General features: G+C 47.3%; 1 protein-coding gene across 1 annotated transcript; it reads left to right on the forward strand.

The window, feature by feature from the left end:
- The first annotated feature begins 1865 nt into the window (after positions 1-1865).
- On the forward strand, positions 1866-26519 carry PRMT2 (protein arginine methyltransferase 2). The gene is made up of 11 exons (XM_069582191.1): positions 1866-2097; positions 3291-3387; positions 8129-8236; positions 8886-9068; positions 12683-12844; positions 13741-13905; positions 21086-21261; positions 22731-22860; positions 23654-23790; positions 25126-25297; positions 25946-26519. Exons 2-11 carry the CDS (start codon positions 3349-3351, stop codon positions 25976-25978), a joined length of 1305 nt encoding a protein of 434 aa, XP_069438292.1. The 5' UTR covers positions 1866-2097; positions 3291-3348; the 3' UTR covers positions 25979-26519.

Below are 26519 nucleotides of genomic sequence, written 5' to 3' on the forward strand. Positions count from 1 at the left end.
CTTATACTGGTAATTTGTGTTCCTGCTGTTTTTCAATGATGAAATACACAAATCTATTAGCGTAACCATTTATAAGTCTACAGTTCAGTTCAGTCGCTCAGTCACGTCCAACTCTTTGCGACCCCATGAATCACAGCATGCCAGGCCTCCCTTTCCATCACCAACTCCCGGCATTCACTCAAACTCATGTCCACTGAGTTGGTGATGACATCCAGCCATCTCATCCTCTGTCGTCCCCTTCTCCTCCTGCCCCCAATCACTCCCAGCATCAGTCTTTTCCAATGAGTCAACTCTTTGCATCAGGTGGCCAAAGTATTGGAGTTTCAGCTTTAGCATCAGTCCTTCCAATGAACACCCAGGACTGATCTCCTTTAGAATGGACTGGTTGGATCTCCTGCACACATAGACATCACCAGATGGTCAACACCGAAATCAGATTGATTATATTTTGTGCAGCCAAAGATGGAGAAGCTCTATACAGTCAGCAAAAACAAGACCAGGAGATGACTGTGGCTCAGATTATGAACTCCTTATTGCCAAATTCAGACTCAAATGGAAAAGTAGGGAAAACCACTAGACCATTCAGGTATGACCTAAATCAAATCCTTTATGATCATACAGTGGAAGTGAGAAATAGATTTAAGGGACTAGATCTGATAGATAGACTGCCTGATGAACTCAGGACGGAGGTTCGTGTCATTGTACAGGAGACAGGAATCAAGACCATCCCCATGGAAAAGAAATCCGAAAAAGCAAAATGGCTGTCTGGGGAGGCCTTATAAATAGCTGTGAAAAGAAGAGAAGCAAAAATCAAAGGAAAAAAAGAAAGATATAAGCATCTGAATGCAGAGTTCCAAAGAATAGCAAGAAGAGATAAGAAAGCCTTACTCAGCGATCCATGCAAAGAAATAGAGGAAAACAACCAAATGGGAAAGACTAGAGATCTCTTCAAGAAAATTAGAGATACCAAGCGAACATTTCACACAAAGATGGGCTCAATAAAGGACAGAAATGGTATGGACCTAACAGAAGCAGAAGATATTAAGAAGACGTGGCAAGAATACGTTGAAGAACTGTACAAAAAAGATCTTCACGACCAAGATAATCACCGTGGTGTGATCACTCACCTAGAGCCAGACATCCTGGAATGTGCAGTCAAGTGGCCTTAGAAAGCATCACTAGGAACAAAGCTAGTGGAGGTGATGGAATTCCAGTTGAGCTATTTCAAATCCTGAAAGATGATGCTGTGAAAGTGCTGACTCAACACGTCAGCAAATTTGGAAAACTCAGCAGTGGCCACAGGACTGGAAAAGGTCAGTTTTCATTCCAATCCCAAAGTCTACAGTCAGTGGTATTAAATAGTTTACAGTTCTGTGCAATGATCACCAGCACATACGCGCCGAAACGTCATCCCGTGAATCTGACACCTACGCCCACTTACATCGTCTACTCGACCGCGACCCCCGCCGCGCTTTCTCTAGGATTTTGACCACCTCCTTCTACCTTTCCAGTTCCAGCCGCCCCTTGCCCTGGAAAGAATGACACAGGATTTACACTTCACTGTGTGGTTGCGAAGGTCACTGAATTATTACAAGAAAAGCACAGGAAAGCTTTCCCGGCCCTGCTCCGGCGGAAATCAGCCATTTCTGTCGCTCCCAGCCGGTTTCTGACCCTGGACCAGGACTCGCCCACCCCCCGCCGTCTGACTCCTCGCCCCATGGGACGCGAGCTCGAACACGAGCCGGCATCCGAGTGCAGATCCCGAGTTTGCGCGACAACCGAAGGCGGGACCTCAACATGAGTCTGCGTAGGGAGCTCCACCTAGGACTGAGTCTTCTCCAGGATGCGCGCGAGCGCACGGCGCCTGCGCAGTTCAGGGCGTTGGCTCACTCTCCAGACAAGGGGGTGGGCGTGGACGGTGGCGCATGCTCGAGGAGCCGGTTCCAGGGCGGGGCCTTCTACGCGGGGTTGGGGGGGCATTCTGTTCACAGAGCGCCTGCGCGGGCAGAGGGCGGTGGCTTGGGTTCTTGGTGGGTGCTAGCTTCCACTCCTTTCCGGAGGTGTGGACGCCGACCTCAGCGGAGAAACGCGACTGAGGTAGGCTTCCCGTGGGCAGCTCGGGCGACCGGACTGCGCGTAAAGCTGGACATGCCAGGGGAGGGGAGGGGTCCTCTCCCGAGGTGTGCGTCAGCCGGCGCACCGAGGCCGCCGTTCTCCTTCCCGGGCTCCTCGCGCCTTCCTGCTTCTGCTAGCCCCCGACCGCGGGCTCGGCGCCCCGCCCACAAGGCCGCGCCCCACTCGCGCCACGCCCACGACGCCGCACCCTTTGCCTTACTGCCCCGCTATCCCCTCAGCCACGCCCACAGTGCCCGCCCCTCCCACAGCCACGCCCACTTCCCCGTCTGTCTTTGGCATCCGGGACCACCCTACCCGAGCGCAGGTCCCATTCTCTTCCCTCACTACCCGTTCCGCTCTTGGATCACGCCCCGTCCCTCCCTTCATCCTCCTTTCACCTATTTCTCTCTCCGGCCCATGGGCCGCCTGCCCTTCAGGGCCCTCTCCCCCAACCGCGCTCCGCCCCTTAGCCGAGCACCGCCCTATTATTCCGCCCCGCCCACCCAGGCCCTATCCGTCAATACGGCCACGCCTCATCTTCCGGCCCCGCCCCATGCTGGCCTCAATTCAGTTTCCAGTGAAAATGCAATGTATGTGTATTAGTATTTGTAATTATAAACGTCACAAAAACAAGTACTAGGTATTGACTGATAATGTGAAGCCCTCATTTCAAACGAGGAACTGCTGCGTAATTGAAAAAACACACATCCATCGCAGAGCACAATGTGAGCTATACTGTCACTGGAAGAATAAGATTGAAACTGAAAAGAAAAGTCTCTGGCAGGTGCAGACCTTGGTTCCTGTTAGTGGAAACACTTTAAAGCCCCAGATAGGAAATTTTAATTGGAGTCACAGTTGTCAGGGTTCCAAATTAAGAGTTGACATCAATTTATTGTTTTAAATTTACCCAGTGATTTAACAGAAAGTAACAGGCTTTGGCCAATAAACAGTTAACACTTTGCAGGCTAGCGATGAAAATATACACTGTTTGGAGTTCATAAATTTTAAATGTTTTCAGTTGATTTTGTAAGAGTTGTATTTATAAATTTCATTTCCATTCATTCTTCACATTCTTTATATCCATTTGGTGGAAGACCTTTTTCATGGACTTTAAAAGTGAACATTATGATGCAAAGTAACAAGCATTTTCTCATTCTCTCTTGTTTAAAAAATAGAAATGAAGGGAAAAATGAAACATTAAAGCAGCAGTTATGTACAGATCCCAAAGGAACCATGGCAACACCAGGTGACTGCCCCAGAAGTGAGTTGCAGGTAATTTCGGTTCTGCTATTTGTGAACTTGTATTTAAAGACTGGGACCATTGCAGAGAGTGGAGCTCGCTCACTCACGAAGTGATGGTGATTTCCTTGGACCTTGGAAGGTGGCCACTAACCAGGGGCTGCTTAAACAGAGGACATGCACTGTGAGGTCACACAAGACATTCTGAATTGGGCATTGTAAACACCTCCCAGGAATCTAGGGTTCCATTTTTGGGTCTTGAGCTGGTGAAGCAAGCACAGGTTTTTTTTTAGTTGTTAAAAACATCCCAGACAGAATATGTTAGACACAGGTTGGATATTAGAAAAGATTTATATATTTATGCTTCTTTTCTGCTTGTAACATGTATCATTCAAGTTAACAGTAAAAAAGAAAAAGTCACCTTAAATTTCAAGGAATGTTGACTATGTAAAATTAAAAAACAATACTCTAATAAATGTTTTTTTAAAAACATTTTCATGTCTGTGATATCAATTTTGACATTTTTTTCTCTTTTCATTCTAATTAGTATTCTAAATTCATGTGGTTTTTATATGTAGAAATTTTATTTGTAGTTGGATCATTTTACTCATCTGTTTTTTAAAATTATCAGAAAATGTTTTAATTTTGTGGATGTATTAATTTTCTTTCGAGAAATTAAAAAGTACTGGAACATTTATAGAATCAGTTCAGTTCAGTTCAGTCGCTCAGTTGTGTCCGACTCTTTGCAACCCCATCGACTGCAGCACACCAGGCCTCCCTGTCTATCACCAACTCCCAGAGTTTACTCAAACTCAAGTCCATTGACTTGGTGATGCCATCCAACCATCTCATCCTCTGTCGTCCCCTTCTCCTCTTGCCCCCAATCCCTCCCAGCATCAGGGTCTTTTCAAATGAAACAGTTCACATCAGGTGGCCAAAGTATTGGAGTTTCAGCTTCAACATCAGTCCTTCCAATGAATATTCAGAACTGATTTCCTTTAGGGTAGACTGGTTGGATCTCCTTGCAGTCCAAGGGACTCTTAGGAGTCTTCTTCAATACCACAGTTCAAAAGCATCAATTCTTCTGTGCTCAGCCTTTTTTATAGTCCAACGCTCACATCCATATATGACTACTGGAAAAACCATAGCCTTGACTAGATGGACCTTTGTTGGCAAAGTAATGTCTCTACTTATTAATATGCTGTCTAGGTTAGTCGTAGCTTTTCTTCCAAGGAGTAAGCGTCTTTTAATTTCATGGCTGCAGTCACCATCTGTAGTGATTTTGGAGCCCCCCGAAATAAAGTCAGCCACTGTTTCCCCATCTATTTCCCATGAAGTGATGGGACCAGATGCCATGATCTTAGTTTTCTGAATGTTGAGCTTTAAGCCAACTTTTTCACTCTCCTCTTTCACTTTCATCAAGAGGCTCTTTAGTTCTTCTTCTCTTTCTGCCATAAGGGTTGGTATCATCTGCATATCTGAGGTTATTGATATTTCTCCTGGCAATCTTGATTCCAGCTTGTGCTTCATCTAGTGTTTCTCATGCTATACTCTGCATATAAGTTAAATAAACAGGGTGACAGTATTTATAGAATAATACTGCAAAAAATTACATATTACAGAGAAATGGAAACTTGCTAACATTTTGTCATATTCAGAACATAAGTGTGTGTGTATATATATATATATATGTATATATATACACATATACATATATATATGAATGAATGAAAAAACCATGAATCAAGTCCGTTCCCCAGTCCCATTCTTCTTCTTCCATCTCAAGGGCAAACACTACTATGAATTATGAATTGATCTTTGTGTTTCTGGACCGTTTTTTATTCTTTTATGCCTTATGTAGGCATCTTTGAGCAATATATGATATTGTCTGCGTGTGCTTTTTAGAATTTACCTAAATGGTGGAAATTTGAAATTTTCTTGGCTATCCAGAGTATGTTGCTTACTTTTCAGACATTTGGGAAATTTTGTATTTTTGTTATTGCTTTTGGTTTTACTTAATGTTTGATCTGAAAACGCAGCATTTCAGTCTTTGGAAATTTACTCATGCCTGCTTTATGGTCTCCTTGTAAGGACTGTTTGGCCTTACATTGGGCTCATGGTAAGACCCTGTCTGGCCTTGGATGTTGCATGTGCACTTTCAGAGACTAAGGTATTCTGCAGTTGTGGGGTGTGGTGTCCAGTGTTGTCACTGTCAGTGGTTCATTTTTTTTTCCCCTAAGTTTCTCACTTGTGTGCAACTCTTTGCAACCCCATGGGCTATATAGTCCATGGAATTCTTCAGACCAGAACCCTGGAATAGGTAACCTTTCCCTTCTAGAGATTGAACCCAGGTCTCCCAGATTGCAGGCAGATTCTTTACTAGCTGAGCCACAAGGGAAGCCCAAGAATACTAGAGTGGGTAACCTATCCCTTCCCCAGCAGATCTTCCCCACCCAGGAATCAAACAAGGGTCTCCTGCATTGCAGGTGGATTCTTTACCAACTGAGCTATCAGGATGTCATCACCACCATATGGGTCCTTACTTAGTATTGCTCAAATCTCTGGATTCTGTCTGATGTTTTGTCCATTTGTTCTTTCAACTACTGAGAGAGATGAGTTTCAAAAATCTCTGCTGTGATTGTGGATTTGTCTGTTTTTTGTTACTTCCATTTGGATCTATCACTTTTTGCTTCATATATTTTGAATCTCTGTTACTTGGTACATATGTTTAGGTTAGTATTTGTTTACTAGATTAGTTGACCCTTTTATTTTTATGAAGTGTCTCTTTTTACCCATTAATACTTCTTGCCTAGCATCTACTTTGTCTTATATTAATTTAGTGGTACCAGCTTTCTTACAGTTAGTGTTTGGATGGCACACAGACACATATATATCTATATTTTCAACTAGTCTAACTCTATATATTTAAAGTATTCCTCTTGTAAAGAGCCTGTAGTTGTGTCTTTTATTTTCCTTTTAGGTAATTTTTGCCATTTAATTAGAGTGTTAAGTCTGTTAACATTTAACATAGTGAGTCTAACATCTTGCTGTTTGTTTCCTTTTTGTCACAGTTCTTCCTTTTTACCTTTTTCCATTCTTGCCTTTTAGATTAATGAAATATTTTGTATAATTCCATGTTATCTCCTCGATTAACTTTTTAGCATTACCTTTTTATATCATTCTAGTGGTTACCCAAGAAATTATGTTGTGTATCCTTAACCTATCCCAGTCTTTTTTTTTTAACCTCTTCATAACTAAGATCATGGCATCTGGTCCCATCACTTCATGGGAAATAGATGGGGAAACAGGGGAAACAGTGTCAGACTTTATTTTTCTGGGCTCCAAAATCACTGCAAATGGTGATTGCAGCTATGAAATTAAAAGACACTCCTTGGAAGGAAAGTTATGACCAACCTAGATAGCATATTCAAAAGCAGAGATATTACTTTGCCAACAAAGGTCTGTGTAGTCAAGGCTATGGTTTTTCCAGTAGTCATGTATGGATGTGAGAGTTGGACTGTGAAGAAAGCTGAGCACTGAAGAATTGATGCTTTTGAACTGTGGTGTTGGAGAAGACTCTTTAGAGTCCCTTAGACTGCAAGGAGATCCAACCAGTCCATCCTAAAGGAGGCCAGTCCTGGGTGTTCATTGGAAGGACTGATGCTGAGGCTGAAACTCCAATACTTTGGCCACCTAATGTAAAGAGTTGACTCATTGGAAAAGACCCTGATGCTGGGAGGGATTGGGGGCAGGAGGAGAAGGAGAGAATGAGGTGGCTGAATGGCATCACCGACTTGATGGACATGAGTCTGAGTGAACTCCGGGAGTTGGTGATGGACAGGGAGGCCTGGCGTGCTGCGATTCATGGGGTCGCAAAGAGCCAGGCATGACTGAGTGACTGAACTGAACTGACAATGTAAGAATCCTCCAAATTAGTTCCATTTACCAGCCCCTATTTTTGTGCTGTGTTGTAACCTTTTACTTCTATATATGTTATAAACCCCACCATAAATTATTAGTTTCTCTGTACTATCAGAAGTCTTCTTTGTAAAGTGTAAGTAATAGTTTTTCCCCACATATTTACCCTTTCTGGAGTCTTTACACATAGCACTCTGCAAAAACTCAAGTCAGTCACTCCATGCACTGCTGGTGAAGTGCCTCACCCTTTATGGAAAGAACCTGACAAATGTTTGAATGAAACCTATGCCTATGTGTCATCCATGTCAGTCTATCCCATAGAGATAAAATGTCATTGTGTCAGGATAAATGTGCGCAGAAGTTTGTGGACATAGAGAAAGTCCATCAGTAAAGGACGACTGAAGACTCAGGTGGCATTCTGCTGTGTAATGTTAAGTAGCCACTGAACATTATAAGTTAGATTTCTGCAGATGGGGAGTTTTCCTCAAGGTATTATGTGAGTGAAAAAAGAAAAAAATTTTAAAAAGTGGCTGTGCAATCTTTGACAGAAAGCTATGTCAATAGAAAAAATAAACTGGGTGTGTGTGTATGTATGTGTGCGGGCATAAGTGTGACATGCGCACGGAGAGGTGTGGGGACCTCCTGCTGCTCCATGTTCTACATGGACAGCAGGCAGCTGAGGATAGGGGGTGGTGGGGAGCCAGTAGCAGTGAGCATGGAGCTGAATGGGGTGAGAGTGAGTGGAAAAGAATCGTGTAGAGAGATGAAGAGAGACAGAGACAGGCAGAGATGGAGAGAGAGGAAGGGAGAGGAAAGGCTGCCCCCATCACCTCCCTTTCTCCCTTGCTCTGAGCAGGAGGAGGAGGACCCTGCCACGCAGGCTGAGGAGGAGCACCTCCAGGGGGCTGTGCACCCAGAGGAGTTCGTGGCCATCGCAGACTATTCTGCCACCGATGAGACGCAGGTAGCCATGTGGGTTTATTCTTTGTGGGCTCAGCATGTTCAGTGGCAGGATTAGATGTCAAATTTGCAGAAGTCAGCAGATTTAAATAAAGAAGTATTCAGATACTTCACAGCAACAGAAGACCCACGAGTGACCCTTCCAGCCTAACAGATCCAGGTCCCAAGCCTGATGTGTAGGATCCTTGGGTGAGGAATGGGGTTGGGGAGGAGGTACCTGCTTCACCTCTGCTTTGAAACCCTTACTTGTAACTTAATTTAGTTAAGGGAAATTGGGTGTAAAATAAAAACATCTACTTGAACGCAGCTTTCTTTACTTTGTAATAGTAATTAGCGTAAGCCTCCAGCAACTGAATCAGCTACCATCTAGCCGAGTTACAGTAAAGGGGCTGTTAGAAATTCTAAGAAATTCAAGCTGTTCGAAAATGCTTGATCTTTCTTGTTAAGGTCTGCTTTTGTTTCTTGTAGATTTCCAAAGAAATCTCAAAATCCTAGTGTGATTTTCATAGACTGTCAGTTGATGTCCTTCTCATTGACTCCTTACTGCACTTGCTGTGATTTGGGACCAGTGATGGAGGTTTATCACTGAGCCACAACTGAAATACCAACCTCAGGTTTTTCTTTAGTTTTCATTTCTGTATATGTTTCTCTAGCTCAGCTTTTTGAGAGGAGAAAAGATCCTCATCCTGAGACAAACCACTGCGGACTGGTGGTGGGGTGAGCGTGCGGGCTGCTGTGGGTACATCCCGGCGAACCACCTGGGGAAGCAGCTGGAGGACTGGGACGCCGAGGATTCCTGGCAGGATGAGGAGTACTTCGGCAGCTATGGAACCCTGGTACTGCCTCCTGCCTGCCCAGCCACGCGGAGCCGCTTGCCACTCTCTGGTTTTGGGTTCTAACTTTAAAAATAATTTCTGGGCTTCAGCTCAATTCTTCAGAGTGGGGCCTGCAGATGTTTTCTTCAGCCCAGCTGCTCAGCTCTGCCATCCAAGTGCTGAAGCAGACTTAAAAATTTCAGTGAGCAGGTCTGCATTCCAATAAAACATTATTTATAGACACTGAAATTTGCCTTCCATATGATTTCATGTGTTGTGTTTTTGGATTTTTAAAAACCGTTTAAAAATGTAAAAGCCAATCCTGGCTTGCAGGCCATGCAAAAGCAGGTGATGGCCTGGATTGGCTGTAATGTACCGATTCCTGGTTTAGAGATACTGTCCGAGTTATGGAATTATAAACTTTCCTCAGTGTTTAAAAAAAAGTAGTAAATTTTACAGTAAAAATAAAATGTAAAAAGTTGTATAAATCAGTAGTAGTATTACCTATAAATAACTAGCTTATTAGTTTGGTTTTTTCCAGTGTGAATGAAGACCCAAAGTTCTATGGTCCAGACAACCTGTTTATATTTTAGACTAAATAAAATAGATAGTTGAAGGATGAACGTTTCAAATAGGTAGATTCAGTTCTGTAAGGTTATAAGGCAGTGTTGAAAGGTGTTGTTTGTGAATGTGTATAGAAGTGGAGGATCTGGAGATCAGGGACTGGATTCCCCTTAGAATTTGGATGATGGTTACTGGTAAAGGGGGTCCGTGTTTGGTGAGGCCAGGTGGGAAGGCCTGGGGTGCTGGCAGGGTTCCGAGTGGGTGTGGGTACAAGCGTGTGTGCACTGTGACTATGTTGGGTAAAATCTACAGGTGCTTTTTAGTGTACTTTTTTGAAGCTATGTATTGTGCATGTGTGTGTGTGCTCAGTGGTGTCCAAGTCTCTGTGACCCCTCTGTAGCCCATCAGGCTGCTTTGTCCATGGGATTTCACAGGCAAGAATACTGGAGTGGGTTGCCATTTCCCACTCCAGGGGATCTTCATGACCCAGGGATCTTACCCTCATCTCTTGCGTCTCCTGCATTGGCAGACAGATTCTTTACCACTGAGCCCCCTGGGAAGCCCCCATCATATTGGATCATTAAAAATGTTAAAGTAAATGGGAAACCACTGATGCATGTACATGCCTGTTGTTCAGTCTCAGTCATGTTCACCTCTTTGTGACCCCCGTGGACTGCAGCGTACCAGGCCTCCCTGTCCCTCACTAGCTACTGGAGTTTGCCCAAGTTCATGTCCTAATGCTCAAATTCACGTCTAAATTCATACTATCCAACCATCTCATCCTCTGTCATCCCCTTCTTTCCCAGCATCAGGGTCTTTTCTAATGAGTCAGCTCTTCGCAGCAGGTGGCCAGAGTACTAGAGCTTCAGCATCAGTCCTTCCAATGAATATTTAGGATTGCTTTCCTGCTGGATTGACTGGCTTCATCTCCTTGCTGTTCAAGGGACTCTCAGGAGTCTTCTCCAGCCCCATAGTTCAATAGCATCAATTCTTTGGAGCTCAGCCTTTTTTATGGTCCAACTCTCACATCCATACATGACTACATGGACCTTTGTTAGCAAAGTGATGTCTTTGCGTTTTAACATGCTGTCTAGGTTTGTCATTGCTTTCCTTAACAAGGAGGAAGCGTCTTCTCATTTCATGGTTGCTGTCACCATCCACACTGATTTTGGAGCCTAAGAGAAGAAAATCTGCCACTGTGTACATGCTTAGAGGTTTCCATCTAATAAGAAAGAGTTAATGAGAAGCTGAGGTCTGTCTCTTCTGTGAGATTTCTCCCAACAGCAGTGTAGACACTTCTTTCAAGTCTAAGCTGCATCTGTTTTATTCTTTTAAATTTATGAAAAAGGAGTAGTCCCATACACTGTTATCGCCTTTCTCACATAGCTGTACTGCTTTGAAAGTCTGTTCTGCTCAGTAGCTCCGGTGTGTTGGTTTAGAAAGGATCGTGTTTGCTTTTCATCATGCCAAGCGATGCTGTAGTGGATGTTCTCCTACGTGAATCCTGCTCCCTTTTGCTAAATTCCCACTGCGTGGGTTTGAGGGGGATGTGTGCATGAGTCTTTCTGGGGTGGGTCAAGCCAAGCCACCCGCCTGGAATGTCGGCTGAGTGTGCGCCTCCCAGCGGCGCAGAAGGTGCATTTGCTGCAGGTCTTCACAGAAAAAGCTGCCAGCTGAAAAAAGATTTCCCATCTTAAAGGCAAGAAAAACAGGTATCTCGGTTTTGATTTGCCTTTTTAGCATCTTCATGGCCTGATCTGTTTATTTTTTGAAACTAATGTTATTACTGTTTTGTTGTGCTTCCCCTTTGCCCCTGCCCCGTTGGTTGGCATTGTAATGTGTTTTATGGAAAGTGAATTTAGGGAGGAGTGACATCTTTGTGGTGATATGCCGACTCTCCTCATTTCTTAACCCTGGTGTTATGTCTCTTTAAGTTTTGAGGTTTTGATCATACATGGTTGTGTACCTTTCTAGGTGAATCTGTAGACGTTGTATGATTGCAAATAGTTGGGAAAGTGTGCTGTTCATATCTGTTGGATTAAGTTAGCTGATACTGTTGTTCGCATCTGTGTCTCTTATGATTTTCTACTTGTCAGTTACTGAGAGAAGGGTATGGAAACCTCTGACTGTAATGGCGAATTTGTGTTCCTTGTTGCATTTCTCCTGGCTTTTGCTCTGTGTGTTTTGAAGCTCTGTTGTGGAGGCGCAGGAACCTTTAGAATTATCATGTTCTCTTGCTGCAGTGATTCTTGTGTTGACGTGGAGGCTCCCCACCACCCCCATCCTCAGTCGTCTGCTGTCCATGTCATGACCTGATGCTGTTCGCTCTGAAGTGTATTGTATCTGAGGTGAATGCAACCACACCTCTTCCCTGGGTTCCATATCCTGGTTCTGACCTGCAGGCAGGACATCTGGGTCTCAACTTAGTCTGCTTTGGTGGTCTCCCTCTGTCTGTCTGTCCCTGAGGAGCCATGGGCTCGCGAGGCCCACACAGGCTCCTGTTGGTGCTGACCTGGTCTGGGTTGCCAGGCCCCTGTCGCCACACCCCCACCCTCCAAGTGCTGCTTGGGCTGGGTCTCCTTGGCAGGTGTGTGGGGACGGTGCTGGGGGTGCCCCCTCTGTGGCTTCCTGAACTGTGTGGAGGAGCCCTGCTCTGCCTCCTTGGGGATGCATTTGATTCCTGTGGGGTGCCGTCACCTCCTGCAGCCTCTGTCAGTCTTGTCCATTTTCTCATGGTGGATCTTGGCCATGTTGTGTCAGGACAGGAATGTGACTGCTTCTCCCGTGTCCACCTCCGGGTCCACACCTGCTTCTTTGCTTACCTGACTCTAGGAGAGGTGCACCCCACTGCATGGGAAGGGTTCCAGAAGCTTCTACCTCATTCCTTCACTGTCTACTCTTATTTGTATCTGTTGGCATTTTTTTGGTCTTCTGATTTTTGCACATATTTTTAGGCATGGGGTGGTGTGGGGCTTTATGGGGGTCAGGTCAGGCTCTGATTGTCCAAGGTCAGAGCATAGCGTAGCGCTAATGACAGGCAGTGATCCTTCCTTCATGTGTATTTCATCTAGAAACTTCACTTGGAGATGTTGGCAGACCAGCCTCGAACAACTAAGTACCATAGTGTTATCCTGCAGAATAAAGAATCCCTGAAAGACAAAGTGATTCTGGACGTCGGCTGTGGGACTGGGATCATCAGCCTCTTCTGTGCACACTATGCTCAGCCCAGAGCCGTGAGTCGGGAGCTTCTGAGCAGGGTCTTGGTGATGCCTCTGCTGCTTAGTGAAAAAGGCAGCGTGTTTCTGAAGGCTGAGCCCTCCAGAGGCCGTGCTGTGGGTTTGATGAGTCGCAAGCAGCACATAGTGGAATAGGGCAGGACAGTGAGCTGAAACTGGTGGGATGTTTTTGTGAAATGTTTACTTCAGTTATGTTAGAAACACGTGCATCCACGTGTCAGGGCTGGGCAGCTTGTGTAGACTGCTATCCTGGTGTCACGGTGTCCTCCCGCCCCAAATGTGACCCTGCCAGGGTCAGGGTGGACCACTGTCTGGGACTCCCGCTGGGCTCCGGTCCTCTGCCATTTAAGGCCCGTCTGAACCGAGCATAGGTGCCCCTCTCAGTGGCCCCGAGGCAGGTGGATAAGGCTCACAAGTGGAGCTGCAGCGCAGTGCTGCCCGAGTCCCGATCCTGCCAGAACCCAGACGTAGCATTTAGGACTTCTTAGATCCTCGATTGGTAACTAGCTGCTGGTGGCCTCAAAGTCTCACTGATGTCATTTGAGGGCTAGGAGTCTCCTGTGTTGGGTACGGATTGTTGCTGTGTATATGGGAGCTAGGCTGCTGGGCCTGACCCGGGACCCCTGGGGTGGGCGGCACCCATGGGTGCAGAGGCTCCGTCCACCTGCACAGCCCTGTGCCTGTGTTTTGGCGGAAGGTGGAGTCAGGGTGAGAGGCAGGCCCTCCCGGGGCTCCATCAGGGGAACCGGGTGGCCATCCACTGGCCGCCGTCCAGCACGCTGCCTTTCTTTCTCGGATGCTGGTTCTGACTCTGCTGGTGATTTGGGCTCGGGGAGAGTGGACAGCTGGCCGTGGTATGGGGCACACATGGATGGTGTTTCTGTCACCTGTAGGTGTTTGCGGTGGAGGCCAGTGAGATGGCCCAGCACACGGGGCAGCTGGTCGTGCAGAATGGCTTTGCTGATATCATCACCGTGTTTCAGCAGAAGGTGGAAGACGTGGTGTTGCCGGAGAAGGTGGATGTGCTGGTGTCTGAGTGGATGGGCACCTGCCTGCTGGTAAGGGGCCATGGGGACTGCTGGGGTGGCTGCTTTGGGCTCTGGAATATTCGTACATCATGATTAATTTTGACTTTTTCCTAAGGTGACATGTCAGTGATTTCTTGTTTGAACATTGGCTCAATAATTTTTAATGGGTTAAAAAAAATCTTTATGGGAAATCTAAGTCATAGTGAATGTATCTTTCTGGTGAGTGATTTACATAAATTTCTGTTCTCTTCAAGAACCTGCGAATATCCAGTATGTAATGTTAGGCTGTGTTTTCCTTGCTAGCAGAGCCTGTCTCCCCCCAGCTGGTCTGCTCTCTCTTTGTAGCCCCCTGGTCTGCATTGCTGGCCAGCCTGAAGCCCAGGCTGTCCCAGGTTCCCTCCCCAGTCTCGCCTGGGTTGGGGTGGAGAGGTTGCTGGCTTGCCCACCCACCCTCCGCAGTGGTTTCTGAGCTCCCGAGCTCTCTGTGCTCCAAGGGCAGGTGAAAGGTGAGTGGGAGCCGGGCCTGCAGGTCTGTGTCTCATTGGACCCTCGGCCCACCCTCCTTCTGGGACCTAAGATGTTACAGTGAAATGTGGTCTGAAGTTTAGTCTCGGTAAAAACCCAGAGAAGTGACGTATGGATGAAGGGGAGGGGGACACCACCAGGGTTTCCAGCAAGAAGTTTGTTTTAAATAGTAAGGAACTAACTTATATGAACAATAAGAATGTTGGTCCTCACTTCTTATAGACTGCAGAGATTTGGGAAAGTGACAGCAAATGACACTGAACCTTAAGACTTCTGTCTGGATGATTTATCTATTGTTGAAAATGGGGTATTGAAGTCCCCTACAGTGATTGTATTGTGCCTATTTCTCTTTTCAGATCTCTTAATACTTTGCATATATATTTAGGTGTTTTGCCTTTTGATGTTTTAACTGAGCATTTTATATGACTCTGTTTTCTCCCCTTTCTTAGCATATCGGTTATACTTGTTCTGTTTTCCTTTTTTAATTGGTTGCCCTACAGTTTCCAAGGGCTTCCCCGGGGGCTCAGTGATAAAGAATCCACCTGCTGTGCAGGAGACCCAGGTTCAGTCCCTGGGGTGGGAAGATCCCCTGGAGAAGGAAATGGCAACCCACTCCAGTCTTGTCGCCTGGGAAATCCTATAGTCCATGGTGGGTTGCAGAGTCGGTCATGACTGGGCACAGAGAACAGCAGTTTCCAGTATATACTTACAGCTGATTCACGTCTGTTTTCATCCAACACTGTGGTGATTCATGGCTAGTGTGAGTTCTTTATGAAAACAAAATAATTCTGACTTCTCCCTCCAGTCCCTTGTATGAGCATTTTCATTCGTTTTGGTTACACGTAAGCATAAATACACATACATGGTCAGGTACTGTGTTGCTATTATTTTGGACACATTGTTAGATTAGTTAGATTAAATTGTTAGATTAATTAAGAATGGGAAAAACAGAAGTTCTAGTTTCATCTTCACTTATTTCTCTTTTAGTGCTTTCCTTTCTTCATGTAGATCTGCGTTTCTGATCTACAGGCAGACCTCAGAGATAGTGCAGGTTCATATCCAGACCACCATGACAAGGCACTTATTGCAATAAAGCAAGTCACACAAATACGTTGGAAACCAGTGCATAGAAAGTTATGTTTACCCTATACTGTAGGGTGTGCAATAAGCGTTACATCTAAAATAACAATGTACATGTATTAATTAAAATACACATTATTGCCTAAAACTGCTAACCATCATCTGAGCCTTCAGTGAGTTCTAATCCTTTTGCAGTAGTAACATCAAAGGTCCTTAATCATAAGGACTTCCCTGAGAGTTCAGTGGTTAAGGCACTGTGCTCCCCATGCAGGGGCCCAGGTTCAATCCCTGGTCAGGGAACTAAGATCCTACATGCAGCACAGGGCGGCTTAAAAAAAACCGCACAACAGAAAACCAAGAAATACATTAAATATTTCACTCCACTCTCTTCTTGCTTTCAGGGTTTCTGAGAATTCAGGTGAAATTTTATCTTTGTTCCTCAGTAGGTAGGTGTTTTTCCCCCAGCCTTTCTCAGGACTTTATTTTTTGAGTCTCTATAGTTTGAAGATGACATGCCTCTTCATACTCCCCCCGCCACCACCACACATTTATCCTGCTCGGTGTGCTCGTCACGCCTGGATCTGTGGCTTCTGTTTGGCATTGTTGTTCACTCGCTCAGTCGTGTCCAACTCTTTGTGACCCCATGAACTGCAGCACACCAGGTTTCCCATCTCCTGGAGTTTTCTCAAATTCATGTCCATTGAGTCGGTGGTGCCATCCAACCATCTCATCCTCTGTTGTCCCCTTCTCCTTCTGCCTTCAACCTTTCCCAGCATCAGGGTCTTTTCCAGTGAGTTGGCTCTTCACATCAGGTGGCCAGCATATTGCAGTTTCAGCTTCAGCATCAGTCCTTCCGAAGAATATTCAGGTTTGATTTCCTTGCTGTCCAAGGGACTCTCAAGAGTCTTCTCCAACACCACAGTTCAAAAGCATAAATTCTTTGGTACTCTGCCTTCTTTATAGTCCAACTCTCACATTCATACATGACTACTGGAAAAACAATATGTTTGACTGTCCGGATGTTTGTTGGCGAAGTAATGTCTCTGCTTTTTAATATGCTGTCTAGGTTGGTCATAGCTTATCTTCCAAGGAGCAAGCATCTTTTCATTTCATGGCTGCGTTCAATGTCCACAGTGATTTTGGAACCCAAGAAAATAAAGTCTGTCACTGTTTCCACTTTTTCCTCTTTTATTTGCCATGAAGTGATCAGACCGGATGCCATGGTCTTAGTTTTTCGAATGCTGAGTTTTAAGCCGGGTTTTTCACTCTCCTCTTTCACCCACATCAAGAGACTCTTTAGTTCTTCTTTGCTTTCTACCATTAGAGTGGTATCATCTGCATCTCTGAGGTTGTTGATATTTCTCCCAACAATCTTGATTCCAGCTTGTGAGTCATCCAGCCCAGCATTTTGCATGATGTACTCTGCATATAAGTTAAATAAACAGGGTGACAATGTACAGCTTTGTTGTACTCCTTTCCCAATTTTGAACCAGTCAGTTGTCCTGCATAAGGTTCTAACCACGTGTAGGGAAAGAGCAAATCAGCCAAGATGGCGTGGTCAGGGTCTTGCGTCCCACGTTTTGTAAGTACGTGGTTTTGTAACAGTGGCGATCACTTACAGCACTGTGCGTGCGCATCGTGCTGTACTTGCTTTTTGGGCCACTTTTGTTCTGGAAACATATATAAGCCCCACCTGAGAAATCCTCCTTTGCCACCACACCCGCCATTAGAGAATAAACACATGCTGCAGGCCCTACGGCGCCTCAGTTTTCTTCCAGCCTCCCTGCTTGTGCCTTACCTACCCTGGGTTCAGCAAACAGTGTGAACCATGTAAGACGCCACGTAAGGTTCTAATATGGCAGTGGTTTTCTATCCCCTCCTCCGGTGGACCACGTTTTGTCAGAACTTTCCACTATGACCCATCCATCTTGGGTGGGTCTGCACGCATGGCTCACAGCTTCATTGAGTTACACAATCCCCTTCACCACGACAAGGCTGTGATCCGTGAACGGAGTTGACATTAATTTGGGGAAATTCTCAGCCATTTTTTCAACGCTTTCTTCTCTTCCCGCCTCTCATTCTTCTCTTGGTATTTTTGTTCTGTGTCTATTATACCTTTTGTGTTTCGTAGCCCTTCAGTGTGTTCTCTTTTTCAGCCTGTTTTGTTTTGCTTTTCAGCTTTGGCAGTTTCTGTTTTCATTTCCTCAAGCTCAGGCTTGTTGTTCAGCTGAGGGTCCTTACTAACGAGCCCATCAAAGGCATCCTCCACTTCTGTTACATTGTTCAGAATGTAAATAAATGCTCTTGAACATTTATTTTTGGTTCTTTCTAAGAATTTCCATTTCTCTGTTTACATTGCCCATCTGTTTTGCATGCTGTCTGCTTTGTCCATTAGAGCCCTTAGCATATTAGTCATAGTTGTTAAGTTCCCAGCCTGATAATTACAGTTGCCTACTGTGTCTTCCTTTGTGGCTTAGTGGTAAAGAATCTGCTTGCAATGCAGGAGACCTGGGTTGGGAAGATCCCCTGGAGAAGGGAATGACAACCCACTCCAGTATTCTTGCCTGGAGAATTCCATGGACAGAAGAGCCTGGGGGGCTGCAGTCCATGGGGTCACAAGTAGTCTTAACACGACTGAGTGACTGACACTTTCACTGTGTCTGAATCTGGTTCTAAGGTTTGCTGTGGCTCTTGTACTGCTCATATGTCTTGTGTTTTTTTCCTGATAGCCAGATGTGATGACTGGATAAAGGGTCTGTGTAAACAGGCCTGTAGAGACGTGATGGTGAGATATGGAGGGAGTTGCTCTGGGGTCTCAGTGTTGAGTGATCCTGGGCCTCTGGACTGTGAACCCCACAGGTGCCTTTCAAGTTTTCTCTCCTTTTAGGTGGGACAGGATCGCTGGAGGGTGCTTGAGTTGGATAGTATTCTTTCCCCAGCTGGTTAGGCTCTGTTAAATAGTCTCTCCTGAGGGCAGACCCTGTTAAGAAGAAGAGAATACTCTGGCGTATTTCCAGTGGTTTCTTTTGAGCTTGTGAGAAGCACTGGGCTTTTCTCTGGTATTTACTGTGGGGACCCTGTCATGGGGCCTGCCTGGAGTCTGGGCCTCAGCTTGTCCACACTGAGCCCCAGCAGCCTGTCAGCCTCGGTTCAGCTTCCTCCCTGGCCCTGGTTCCAGGGATGTTTCTGCTCTGGTGAGGTGCGATTCCCTGTGCAGCTCTTCCTTGACTTACAGTGAGGCTGCGTCCTGACAAACCCATCCTAAGCTGAAAACACCGAAATCCAAAACGCATGCAACACGCCTCAGCTCTCATTGTCTTCGATGTGCTCAGAGCACTCCCACTTGGCTACAGTTGGGCAAAATCATAACCAAAGCCTGTTGAAAACGAGTGTTGAATGTCTCATGTGGTTGACTGAATACTGTCCTGAGAGGGAGAGGCTGTCAGTGTGTGGACTGTTCACCCTCATGATTGCATGGCTGATGGGGGCTTGGCCTGTGTGGCACGTGTGTGTTGCACTGTGTATCACTAGCTGGGAAAAGAGCAAAATTTGAAGCATAGTTTTTATTGAATACCTAATGCCCTGTCATGAAGCTGAACCATCATAAGTCAGGGACTGTCTTACAGGCCTCTCAGTTTTTCCAATTTGAGGGTGACCATTTACTCTGTGACCTAATTTCTCTTAATGGACTTTAGAAGAGTTGCTGACTTTTCAGTTCAGCTTTTTACTTGTTAGGATAGAATGGCCACTTCCCCCAGAGCAGGAATGAAGCGGGAAGGGGTGCTCCCCTGTTCCTGCTCAACATTGTCCTGGGAAATCTAACCGTTGCAAGAGAGAAGGAATAAATGGGAGCTAAACAGAATGAAGGCACGGGAATAAACCGTGTTCTCAGACAATGTGATTGTTTTTGTAGAAAATGCCAAGGAATCTCCAAAAACTTTCCTAGACTAGTGGGCAAGTTTAAGACGATCGTGGAGTACAAAGTCAGCGTACAAAAGCCAGTCACATTTTTATACAGTAGCACTGTTCACAACTGGTTACAGTGGCTCCAGAATGATGACACTTGGCAAAACATGTGCAAGTTCTGGATGCTGATTCCAGGTGATGCTGACCCACACGCATTGGTCGTGAGCTGGAGACGGCCTCGTAAGGATGCCCCTTTTCTCCAGGTTCATCTGTAGATTTAATACAATTCCAATAAAAATTCAAGCAGGATGTTTTTGTAGGTACAGATAAGCTTATTGTAAAATTTATGTGCAGTGTAAACAAACTAGCCCTGGAGAAGAAAATGGCAATCTACTCCAGTATTATTGCCTGGAAAATTTCATGGACAGATGCGCATGGCAGGCTGTAGTCCATGGGATCACAAAAAGTCAGACATGACTGAGCACAGGCAGGCTAGAATAGCTGATACAGGTTTTAAAAAATATTCGGCTGTGCCGGATCTTAGTTGGGAATCTTTGTCATGGCATGTAGGATTTTATTTCCCTGACCAGGGATTGAACCTGGGCCCCCTGCATTAGGAACGCAGAGTCTTAGCCCCATAACCACCAGGAAAATGCCACAGTTTTTGAAAGAAGAACAACATCGGAAAAACTCTACTACCTGACTTTAGTATAAAGCTGTGGTGGTCAAGACTGTGAACCTGGTGAAGTGATAGACACATAAGTCAGTGGAACAGAATGGATAGTAGATTCCTACGAAGGTGGTCAACTGATTCTTAACAGAGGAACAGAGTTAATTTAATGAAGAAAAGATAGTCTTTTCAACAAATTATGTTGGGAGAGTTGGCCATCCATAAACCAAAAAAAGCTTCAACTTTAAGCCTCATACCTCATCTTGAACAATGAACTCAAAATTGATTATATCTAATTGTTTAAATATAAAACTGTAAAACTTTTGGAAGAAATCATAGAAAATGTTCGTGATTAGTCAAAGGGTTTTTAGGTGTGACTCCAAAAGCATACTCTATTAAAGGAAAAGTTGATAAATTGGACTTCATCAAAATTAAAAAGTCTGCTCTGTAAAAGACAATGTTAAGAAAATGAATGAAGGCCAAGAATAGGAGAAAATATTTGCAACTCACATGTACAGTGTGTACCCTGAACATATGAAGAATCCTCAAAATTCAACACCCCCGAGGGGCTCTTGGGGTGCTTGCTGCTTTTGACATGAGGGTCACGTGACCTCTGTGGCACTCCTGCTTTGCTCTTCCACATTTTTGAGAAGTGACTTCAGTCAACTTAAAGCATGGTGAAGCTTCTGAGAATACCTCAGACCAGAGTGATACTGTTTGAGAGTTAAGACCCCAAAACACTTATGGTGACAGCTATCTCCTCGGTGGGCAGGGTGGGCGAGAGGGCAAGTTCCCTGACCGTTGGCCGTGCCCAGTTCTGAGGAGCAGTGTGGGTCAATGGGCTTAAGCCCAGGCTGTGACTGAACTCGGTGACCACTGTTGTGACAGTGTAAGAGAAGCCCTCCGGTGAGCTGGCAGCTCGTCCTGTCCGTGACAGTCCCCGGGACATGAGTGCCGTGGCGGGGGCCGGGGGCTGGGAGCAGACACCGTCTCAGTCACTGTGTCTCCTGTGTGCCTCCCTCCGTGCAGTTTGAGTTCATGATCGAGTCCATCCTGTATGCCCGGGACGCCTGGCTGAAGGAGGACGGGGTCATCTGGCCGACCACGGCTGCCCTGCACCTGGTGCCCTGCAGCGCTGACAGGGACTACCGCAGCAAGGTGCTCTTCTGGGACAACGCCTATGAGTTCGACCTCAGCCCTCTCAAGTGAGTGTGGGGCTCCTGGCCTCCAGGGCACGAACCCTAAGCCAGACCCTGACATCGGTGAGTGCCCTCAGGCGAGCGTGGGCTCCTGGCCTGTGGGACCGAACCGCAGGCCAGACCCTAACCTCAGTGAGTGCCCTCAGGAGAACGTGGGGCTCCCGGCCTGCAGGGCCACAGGCCGCAGAGCTAGACCTTAACCTCGGTAAGTGCCCTCAGGTGAGTGTGGGGCTCTCGGCCTGTGGGACTGAACCCCAGGCCAGACCCTAACCTCGGTGAGTGCCCTCAGGTGAGCGTGGGGCTCCCGGCCTGCAGGGGCACAGGCTGCAGGGCTGGAAAACCCTCACCGCTGGGAGTCCAGTGTGTTCACATGACTGAGAAGTCTGCCTGTTGCCTTACTGGCCTTGAAGCTGATAACAGAATTGAAATGGCCTGTTTATAAGGCCCCAAACAGGTAGGAAACATAAGGTAATGTGGGCCATTAAAACAGACAGATGATCCCATTAAGAGCCAAGAGTGTTTAATAAGGGTGGAGAATGTGTTAGTGGAGCCCCTGCTGACCTTGCCACAGAAAGCAGTGCCGCAGAATCCGTGGTGGCTTTCCTGGTTTCTGACTTACGGTCATGCCTGTGGCAGAGCTTCAGGTTTTGACATAAAAGGTCTCCTCACAAGGGCCTCCTGTTCCTCCTCGAGAAGGATGATGTGTGTATGTGGCTGCCTCCCCTCCAAGGGTGCCAGGAGGCAGGCGGGGGAGGCCTTGCAGTTGTCCTGGGGCCAGAGAAGGGCCCCTCATCAGAGATGGCTGCTCACCTGCCAGATCACCAGGGCTTGGCAGTAAGATGGGGGCCTCTGGGCCTTTCTGTTTTTTATTAAAAACCCCCAAAAAGAAAAAATATCAGTGTAGAGGTATGATCTTCCCTCATGTGTTGAATTGTCGCATTCTCAACCCAAATCCGAAAGTGGGTGGAGAGGGGGTCTCCGACAGCGGCTCTGTGGTTTGTGCAGAACTGATGTGGTGGGAGTGAGGGAAGGTCTGGAAAGGGCAGGGGGCTTCTTGTATTGCCTGGTGTTAATGTCTGGTAAAGTGACGAGGGAGGGCAGAGAAAGCTCTGAGCAGGGCCTGCAGTGTCTGGAAAAGGGCACCGTGAACTGGGTGTGGGAGGACCTTGGCTGTGCATTTCCCAGGGACATTGGTTGGCCCCTTGGAGGAGACGTGTTCTCTCACACCATTTGCTGAAATTTAATTTCCCGTGGCTTCCGTGTCCTTCGGGTATGTGAGTGGGATACAGAAGGATGTGCCTGTGGCTCCCATTCTCGGCTGCTGCCCACCAGAGCTGGCCTCCTCGGCCCTGCCTTTTGCTCTCGGAGCTGCAGACAGTGAGTTAGCATTCCTGCTAACACAGAGGAGAGAGCGAGACAGCCTGAGATGGGGGCTATGTCATCTCGGATGCTGAGCACTTCCTTTTTCCCCCCAGATCTTTAGCAATTAAGGAGTTTTTTTCGAAGCCCAAGTATAACCACATTTTGAAACCAGACGACTGTCTATCTGAGCCATGCACCATATTACAGTTGGACATGAGAACTGTGCAGGTTGCCGACCTCGAGGTGAGGAGAGATGACCCTTCCTTCCTTCCCCATGTAATCATTCTAATAAATGAATTAGAGTTGTTGCTCTTGATTTTCCCAGTCTTTTTAATCTATTCTGATTTTGTTTTTAGTATTTTTAGGTTATTTTCTTTATAGCTAACCTCTTTAACATCTTCAGTTATTTTTAGATTTATGTTTGATATTCTCAGCTTGTTCAAATTCAGATAAATTATGTGTCATGATAGGATTTGAATTAAAATTTTTTCCTAAGTTTTTTTAGCTCCCACTTATCAAAATTCTTACGGTTCTCCTACTTACCATCTGTGGCCATGAGGTAGCGTGTGTGGATCTGGACAACCCCGTTTTAAGGGGTCCCTCCAAAGTGGAGGTACCCTCTTATGGAACTTAGAATACAAAACCACATGCAGACTGAACCTGAGGCTTCAGTTCATTTTGGGATCATAAAGACTCAATCTGGAATTTCCTGTTTGTGCAGAGAATTGAGAAAGTGTCCCACTTGGATTTGGGGACAGAAAATCAGGACAATGAGACCTAGATTGCTTCAGACCTTGCTGATTGTCTGCAGCATTTGAGTTCAGAATGCAAGTTGTAACGTTTCCTTTCTCTGGGTTTTTGACATGTTCGGCTAAATTAGCAAGTTACAGATTTGTGTTGTAGCTACTGAGGTAGACAATGTGGCTATCCGGGGTGGTGTTGTGGGTCTTGGATGGCCACATGGAGGTGGCCGCTGCCCATGGGTCCCGTGCGCCCAGGGCCTGCACCCACTTCTCACCCATTGCCTTAAACACAGACGATGAAAGGCGAGCTGCACTTTGACATACAGAAGGCAGGCACGCTGCATGGATTCACAGCCTGGTTCAGCGTCCAGTTTCAGAACCTGGAGGAGGACGAGCCACAGCTGGTGCTGAGCACCGGCCCGCTGCACCCGTGAGTGTGCCACCCCCCCGCTCACCGTGGGCCACAGAGGAGGCCTGACAGAGTCACGAATGTGAAGGGCTAGACAGTCAGAAGTGGACCCAAATCTCTCCAGACCCGGCCGAGCACGGGGCTGGGCATGTGGGTGGTGCGTGGGCACTGGGCAGGGCTGTGTGTGGAGGTGAGTCCGGGTCGCCTTGGCCCCTGCACAGGTATGGGAGCCCCTGACGCCCTGGATGGTCAGCCTCCACTTTCTCTCCGTGGCCCCTCTGCTGCTGCAGCTCAGAGTTCCAGGGGCTTTTCCTCTGACTCTTGGAGAAGGCGGATGTTTCCTGAGATACGATTTTCATGTAGTAACATTTCAGAGCTACATGCCTGCTCCTGAGTGTGGGGATGCAAGCTGTGTTGTCTGTGGGGCTGGACACAGCAGCCCCTTGAGCACTGCCTTCACGTGGGGACTCCACTCCCCTCCGCATGACCCTGCTACTCGTCTGCGCTGTGTGGTTGGCAGAAGTGAGCACGGCCTCAGGGAGGGTGGCGGCCGCCTGGGTCAGATCCCACTGTGGCCTTTGGGCCGGGGAGGACCTGGGCATCCTTTGTGAATGTGGAGCAGGAGGAGGAGCTGAATGACCAGAGTGGACTCCAGCCGGGCCTCCTCCCAGGCCCGTGAACCGGGTGTGCCTGGCGTTTCCCACTTGAGCGCTGGGTGGGGATCATCCACACGCAGGTGGTATGGGGGTGGAGATGAGGGGACCTGTGGGCTGGGGCAAGGAGACCACCACTGTGGCTGAGGTGGGCTGCCTGTGCATCAGAGAGAATGTGGCAGAAGGGAAAGAGGCCACAGAGAACCTTCGTGCTGGGTGTGACTGGGCCCACACCAGGCACTTGTGTGTCCGAGCCATGGAATTTACAGAGTTCGGGGTGTCCCTGCTCACCCAAATGCTGCACTTGTCTTGCTCACACTCAGCCAAATTCAGAGAAGTAATGACTTCTTTTGGGCACGATTTCATGAGTGTGAATCTCTCTTTAACTGCATGAACTAGGACCGTGGGCGTCACAGTTCAGGGTCGGTGGCTTTGGGTAGGCACTGCTGTGCCAGCTCACAGAGGCTGGGTTGACCCAGAGAGTGGCCAGGACCTGTGTCTGGCCACATTCCCTTGTGGCCTGTCCACCTTAGGTTCCAGGGAATCTGAGCAGCATCCAACAGCTGCATCCACCCACCTCCCCGCCCAGGTTGTGACCCCACCTGGGTCCTGTGCAGCCGTCTGATCCCCGGATGGGGCCGTGGGAGTCCCATGGCCTCCCCAGATGGGGCAGGCTTAGATGACCACACGCCCTGTCCTGCAGCACCACCCACTGGAAGCAGGTGCTGTTCATGATGGATGAGCCCATCCCTGTCCTCGTGGGAGACGTGGTCACGGGCGCAGTGGTGTTACAAAGGAACCCCGTGTGGAGGCGACACATGTCTGTCACCCTGAGCTGGTCCATCACTTCTGCACAAGACCCTGCATTACAAAAAGTAAGACATTTAGCTCTAGAGTCTTGTGCTCTGATGCTGTCCCGGAAGGTGGCGGTTCTGTGGTGGTCACAGTGGTGGGTGCCTGTTCCCACCGCAGCAGACTCTGTGCTGGAGCTGGTCTGGATTGTTTTCCTAATCCTCATGGCAGGAGGTGGACCCTTCTGTTCACAGGAAGCAGAGGTGCAGGAAGCTAAGTTCTCCCTCTAGACTCGGCTGGTCAGTGAGAACAGAGACCGGGAGACTCCGGGTGCAGGGAGAGCCGAGGGCTGGGCCGTAGTGCGGCCTCGCTCACAGCGTGTGCCTTGCCGTGGCCGCCGAGGATGTGTGGTGGAGCCGTGTCCTGGCGGAGGCTGCAGTTTTAGGCTGAAGTGAGCATGGCTGGTGGGGTCTTGTGGCTCATGGCTCACAGAGGCCACTGAGAATCCTCTTCCTCACTCAGGTTCACACAGGAGAGAGAATAATCAAACAAACCATTTTGTGCTTGGCTTTATGCTGAAAGTTGAAATGCTTGTCATTAAAAGAAAAGCCTTCACCTGAATGCCAGCCTCTTGTCCAATATTAAATTATTATTAGGAAATACTGTATGTAATGAAACTGACATGATTTGCTGTCTGATTGGTTTGTTTTCCTTTCCTTTGTCTTTCTCAGGTTGGGGAGAAAGTCTTTCCCATCTGGAGATGACAGAGCAGCTCTGTGGGGGATGTCCACTGCATCTTGGGGGACATACGTGACTCCATGGAGTCACTCCTGGACGGATGCGTGTCCTGGGAAAGCCATGGACTTACTCCAGGATGGGGTGGTGGCACTTTCACCCATAGGCTCAGGGCTCCAGGGTCCTCCCCATACGCCCGGCGCTGCGGGGCCCACCCTCACCATTGTCACTGCCCTGCCTGTCCTGAAACCTGGGCTGTGTTTCCAGTGTCCACTGTGGGTAGTTGGTGGCCCACTGTCCCTCAGCCAGGCCAGTCCTGAGCTCCCAGGATGTGTGTGTCAACCCTGTGCTCTGAAGGTGGCTGTTCATGCATCGTGTGTGCGTATGTCCTTCCCGCCCTTGGCTCATCGCTCAGCTCATGGACGTGGGGTCCCAGATCGTCGCAGGAGCTGGAGGTGCGATGCACGTGGTGGGGCTCTGCATGGGGTAGTCCGCTTGTAGAGACGTCTTCCAGATAAGTTATGGGTCGGCACATAGGACATGCTCAATAAATATTTTTTAACAAATGAA

Source organism: Ovis canadensis, chromosome 1 (assembly GCF_042477335.2).
Source record: "Ovis canadensis isolate MfBH-ARS-UI-01 breed Bighorn chromosome 1, ARS-UI_OviCan_v2, whole genome shotgun sequence".
NCBI classification, from domain to species: domain Eukaryota; kingdom Metazoa; phylum Chordata; class Mammalia; order Artiodactyla; family Bovidae; genus Ovis; species Ovis canadensis.